At 56.4% G+C, this 6,000-nt stretch overlaps 1 protein-coding gene across 9 annotated transcripts in view; it reads left to right on the forward strand.

Annotated features, from left to right (window-relative positions):
- Positions 1–5,121, forward strand: part of Mlxipl (MLX interacting protein like) — a 48,795-nt gene extending 43,674 nt beyond the window's left edge. For 4 of the 9 annotated variants that reach the window (XM_042267818.2, XM_042267815.2, XM_076560840.1 and 1 more), the window contains 6 exons: positions 68–224; positions 367–482; positions 763–1,130; positions 2,820–2,943; positions 3,650–3,779; positions 4,433–5,121. In XM_042267818.2, the coding sequence (XP_042123752.1) occupies positions 68–224; positions 367–482; positions 763–1,130; positions 2,820–2,943; positions 3,650–3,779; positions 4,433–4,551 (1,014 nt within the window). In that variant the 3' untranslated portion in view covers positions 4,552–5,121. The remainder of the gene's footprint in view (positions 1–67; positions 225–366; positions 483–762; positions 1,131–2,819; positions 2,944–3,649; positions 3,780–4,432) is intronic. The other 5 variants (XM_042267817.2, XM_006971301.4, XM_042267816.2 and 2 more) reach the window with 3 other exon arrangements.
- The last annotated feature ends 879 nt before the right edge of the window (positions 5,122–6,000 follow it).

Here is a 6,000-nt window from a genome sequence, read left to right on the forward strand (position 1 = left end):
ATGGGCACTGGGGTGTCAGGGTCAATCTGGGGCCTTTACCCCAACTCTCTGCCCTTCTCCATCCCAGCAGGACACAGTCTCTGAGCTCCCCCGTGTCCGTGCCTTCTTCCCCCCAATCCCGGCCCCTACACCACCTCAGCCACCTCCATGCCCAGCCACATTGGCCCCTCCCAGGTCCCTGATTGTCCCCAAAGCGGAGCGGCTCTCACCCCCAGCGCCCAGCGGTAAATAGGGGCTAGAGGGATTGTGGGTCTTAGAGGGGGGGGGGGCGGGGGGGTGTGTGACTGGGGTCAGGATGACAGGGACGGGGCAAGGGGACCTTCTCCCTCGTGTGTCGGTCTGTCTGTGGGTCTGTCCCTGCCACAGGCAGTGAGCGGCGATTATCAGGGGATCACAGCTCCATACCACCCACGGGGGCACTGAGTGTCCACCTGTCTTCCCCTCAACCTATCCTAAGCCGGGGTCGTGTAGACAACAACAAGGTATGTGCCCTCTCCTGGCCCCCAAGATGCACTTGCTACCAGTCTTATCCCCTCAACACACCACACACACACACACACACACACACACACACACACATACACGCACACACACATGCACACACGCACACACCACACACACACACACATACACGCACACACGCACACACACATCGCACACACGCGCACACACACACACACCGCACACACGCACACGCACACACGCACGCGCACACACACACCCCGGCTTCCCCTGGATTCATCCCGCTTTCTGCTTTCCAAGATGGAGAACCGACGCATCACACACATCTCCGCGGAACAGAAGAGGCGTTTCAATATCAAGCTAGGATTCGACACCCTTCATGGACTTGTGAGCACGCTCAGTGCCCAGCCCAGCCTCAAGGTGAGCCCCCAGCCAGAGGTGCACACTCCCTTAGAGTCGTGGAGCCCCTCCTTGGACCAACACCCAACACCAGATCCCAGGGCCTGCCAGCACGGAGGCCCACACTGGTGGCGCTCGCAGGTGAGCAAAGCGACCACGCTGCAGAAGACGGCCGAGTACATCCTGATGCTGCAGCAGGAGCGGGCGGCCATGCAGGAGGAGGCGCAGCAGCTGCGGGATGAGATAGAGGAGCTCAATGCTGCCATCAAGTAAGCAGGGGTAGAGCTCAGCAGAACACCTGCCTGGGATCCCCCAGTGAGGGGCTGGGGTGTGGCTCAGTGGTAGAGCCCCTGCCTGGGATCCCCCAGTGAGGGGCTGGGGTGTGGCTCAGTGGTAGAGCCCCTGCCTAGAATCCAGTGAGGGGCTGGGGTGTGGCTCAGTGGTAGAGCTCCTGCCTAGAATCCCCCAGTGAGGGGCTGGGGTGTGGCTCAGTGGTAGAGCACCTGCCTAGAATCCCCCACTGAGGGGCTGGGGTGTGGCTCAGTGGTAGAGTACCTGCCTAGAATCCCCCAGTGAGGGGCTGGGGTGTGGCTCAGTGGTAGAGCACCTGCCTAGAATCCCCCAGTGAGGGGCTGGGGTGTGGCTCAGTGGTAGAACCCCTGCCTAGAATCCCCCAGTGAGGGGCTGGGGTGTGGCTCAGTGGTAGAGCCCCTGTCTAGAATCCCCCAGTGAGGGGCTGGGGTGTGGCTCAGTGGTGGAGCATCTGCCTAGAATCCCCCAGTGAGGGGCTGGGGTGTGGCTCAGTGGTAGAGCACCTGCCTAGAATCCCCAGTGAGGGGCTGGGGTGTGACTCAGGGGTAGAACACCTGCCTGGGATCCCCCAGTGAGGGGTTGGGGGTATGGCTCAGTGGTGGAGCATCTGCCTAGAATCCCCCAGTGAGGGGCTGGGGTGTGGCTCAGTGGTAGAGCACCTGCCTAGAATCCCCCACTGAGGGGCTGGGGTGTGGCTCAGTGGTAGAGCACCTGCCTAGAATCCCCCAGTGAGGGGCTGGGGTGTGGCTCAGTGGTAGAACCCCTGCCTAGAATCCCCCAGTGAGGGGCTGGGGTGTGGCTCAGTGGTAGAGCCCCTGTCTAGAATCCCCCAGTGAGGGGCTGGGGTGTGGCTCAGTGATAGAGCACCTGCCTAGAATCCCCCAGTGAGGGGCTGGGGTGTGGCTCAGTGGTGGAGCATCTGCCTAGAATCCCCCAGTGAGGGGCTGGGGTGTGGCTCAGTGGTAGAGCACCTGCCTAGAATCCCCCAGTGAGGGGCTGGGGTGTGGCTCAGTGGTAGAGCACCTGCCTAGAATCCCCAGTGAGGGGCTGGGGTGTGACTCAGGGGTAGAACACCTGCCTGGGATCCCCCAGTGAGGGGCTGGGGTGTGGCTCAGTGGTGGAGCATCTGCCTAGAATCCCCCAGTGAAGGACAGGAGATGTGGTTTGTGGTAGGGTGCTTGCATAGCATATGCAAGAACTGGGTTCCATCTCCAGCACCTTAAAAAACAAAACAAGGCTGTAGTGGTGCATGCCTTCTATTCCAGCACTCAGGAGGCATAGGCAGGCGGATCTCTGTGAGTTCAAGGCCAACGTGGTCTACAGAGTTCCAGAACAGCCAGACTATACAGAGAAATCCTAAAAAAAAAGAAAAAAAAAAAAAAAAAGAATGGGCTGGAGAGATGGCTCAGCAGTTGAGAGCACTGGCTGATCTTCCAGTGGACCCTGGCTCAATTCCCAGCACCCACATGGCAGCTCACAACTGTCTGTAACTCTAAGATCTGACACCCTCACACAGACATACATGCAGGCAAAACACCAATGCACATCAAATTAAAAATACATAAATTTTTTTTTTTTTAAAAAGTACGCAAGAGCTGGAGTATGGGAGACATGTCCTCACATTCCCTGATTCTTTGCATCCATAGCTTGTGCCAGCAGCAGCTACCAGCCACTGGGGTGCCCATCACGCATCAGCGCTTTGACCAGATGCGGGACATGTTCGATGACTATGTCCGGACCCGGACACTGCACAACTGGAAGTTCTGGGTCGTATCCTTCCTGGGGCTGATGACCTGAGGGTAGTGATGCTGCAGTCAGACCAGGTTGGGATTAGACCACGGGCTGAGCGGGAGGACCCTAGGGAACGGGCTTTGGTTCTGCCCTCTCATATCAGGCCCTGGGATTGCAAGACTGAATGTCAGCTGGGACTCCTTGCTGAGAGGGAGGGAGTAGGAGAAGGCGGTTGGGAGATGTCCCCGAAGGCAGTCTGGAAGTATCTCAAGTCCGAGTCATATGAGGCGGAGAGAAGCAGGGCATCCACTCTTCCCTGTTTGTCTGTGTTTGTCTAACAGGAGCTCCATCCCAGCCCTCTTTCAACTTTTTATGTTGAGACAAATTCTCACTAAGTTGGCCAGGGGAGCCTTGAACTTGTGACCCTCCCCCTCAGCCTCCTGAATGGCTGGGATTATCGGCCTGTGCAGTCAGGCCAGTATCTGATTCTTGACTGAGCCTAGAGACGTGGGACGGACTAATACAGAACGAGAGCTCCCGAGCGACTAAGGGGAGGGACTCAGCGATACAGAGATGAGTGGACAGCCCTTGGCAGGGAGGGAGGCGACAGGGTGGCTCTCCGTAGGGGTCACAGTTGACAGTGACAGGCTTTCCTTGGCACTGGCTTAGGTCAGGTGTCATAGTTCTGTGTGAGGTGGTGGGGTGCTGTCTGGACCACTGGTGTGTTCCTTGACTCTAAGCCCAGTTCAGTATCCTCATCCGGCCTTTGTTTGAATCCTTCAATGGCATGGTGTCTACCGCAAGCTTGCACAGCCTCCGCCAGACCTCGTTGGCTTGGCTGGACCAGTACTGTTCCCTGCCTGCTCTCCGACCAAGTACGTGAGCCACCTTCCTGCCCACTAACGTGTGCGGCCTTGCAGAGCACCTGCCTGGAATCCCCCAGTGAGGGGCTGGGGTGTGACTCAGTGGTAGAGCCCCTGCCTAGAATTCCCCAGTGAGGGGCTGGGGTGTGGCTCAGGGGTAGAGCACCTGCCTAGAATCCCCCAGTGAGGGGCTGGGATGTGGCTCAGTGGTAGAGCTCCTGCCTAGCATCCCCCAGTGAGGGGCTGGGGTGTGGCTCAGTGGTAGAGCACCTGCCTAGAATCCCCCAGTGAGGGGCTGGGATGTGGCTCAGTGGTAGAGCCCCTGCCTAGAATCCCCCAGTGAGGGGCTGGGGTGTGGCTCAGCAGAAGAGCACTTACACATCATCATGCACAAGACCCTGAGTTCAATCTCCAGTAACACACACACACACACACACACACACACACACGGAGCAGAGAGTTGCCTGCTTAGGTCCCCAAGTCTAGTCTGTCTTGAATACAGCCTAGGGTTTGAGACCATTCCACCATATCGCACCCTGGATGGTCCTTTAGTCTCTAAAACACCTAAAGAAAGAGGTCCTGGGAAGGGCCACCTGTTTAGCTAACTAGTATTTCCCCTGTGTTCTTGACTTCATCCCTAACTTTAAAGGCATCTCTTTTTCCAGCTGTTCTGAATTCCCTTCGCCAGCTCAGCACATCTACCAGCATCTTGACCGACCCGAGCCGTGTACCTGAGCAAGCCACCCGGGCAGTCACAGAGGGCACCCTGGGCAGACCGTTCTAATCCCAGTGAAGGCTTCCAAGCTCCAGGGACAACTCGTGGGCACTCCCCTCTTGATCCTGGCCGGCCCTTTCCCTGAGAGTCTAGCCGGCTCCTGGTTTTTCACTTAGCCATCTCCTGGGGATGGAGAAGAACCTGGTTCCCACCCCTGCACTATACCAATGCCCGACCCCCGGTGACTCATACTCCATCTTTGGACCTCCATTTAATAACAGAGGACCCCAAAGGCATTAGCAACTGTGACACTGGGGACCTAGGCCACTCGGGGAGCTCTGAGGAGAGATGAGGTCAAGCTACGTCCTCATGACTCCCTGCGCTGGGCAGAGGGCATCGCCCTTGGTTCCTCAGTAGGGAGGCAGAACAGGAGATCTGCTCTCTTTGCCCCGGCACTGGTGACATGGAGCGGGCACTGCAGAGCGGCTTCCTGGGGGGCCGCTGAGGTCTGGTGTCGGGAGAGATCAGGGCAAGGGGCGGCCGGAGCAGGGCAGGCATCTTGCACGTATGTAGATGTGTGTGTGCGTATGTGGATTTTATAAACACATTCTTGAACAATAAAAGAAAAACTGCAAGGGCGCTGGTGTGATGGCAGCGTGTCTCACTGTGGAACACAGAGAACGGGTAGCAGTGAGAGGTGGCCATAGAGGGACCCTGTGGGTCATAAAAAAGCCTTTGAAAGCCTTTAAATTAGCGTGTGTGCAGATGCACTCGCCTGTGCCTGTGCATGGAGGCCAGAAGCTTATTTGGGTGTCTTCCTCATTGCTCTCCACCTTCTTTTTAAAATGTTTCAAGATATATTTTAGGACTGGCTATGGTGATGCACACCTCTAATCCTAGCACTTGGGAGGCAGAAGCAGGTGGATTTTTATGAGTGAGGTCAGCCTAGTTTATATAGTGAGTTGCAGGCCAGCCAGAGCTACATAGTGAGACCCAGTCTCAACACATACATGCATACATACATACAATTACATATGTGTATTGTATTTGGGGGGAATTTTTTTGAGACAGGGTCTCTGTCTGCAGTCTTGGCTCTCCTGGGATTTGCTATGTAGACCAGGCTGGTTTCTAACTTATAAAGATCCTCCTGCCTATGCCTAAAAATATTTTAAGTTACATTTATTCATGTATATGTGCGCACGCATGCACGCACGCACTCACGCACGCACACATCACTCCTTCCATCGTGTAAGTTATGGGACTAAACTCAGGTCATCAACCCTGGCAGCAAGTGCCCTCACTAGCTCAGCCATTTCACCAGCCCTGGGCCGTATTCTCTGAGACAGAATCCTTCACTGAGCTCACCATTTTGGCTAGGCTGGCTGGCCACCAAGCCCCTGAGATCTACCTGTCTCTGCTGTCCCAGCAATGGGTTACCACTCCTGGCTTTTAGATCTGTGGTTGTAAGTCTAGCCTTTAATGGCTGAGCCACCCCTGCCGCCCCACTCCTGGCTTTTA

The sequence above is a fragment of the Peromyscus maniculatus genome, chromosome 23, assembly GCF_049852395.1.
Source record: "Peromyscus maniculatus bairdii isolate BWxNUB_F1_BW_parent chromosome 23, HU_Pman_BW_mat_3.1, whole genome shotgun sequence".
NCBI classification, from domain to species: Eukaryota; Metazoa; Chordata; class Mammalia; order Rodentia; family Cricetidae; genus Peromyscus; species Peromyscus maniculatus.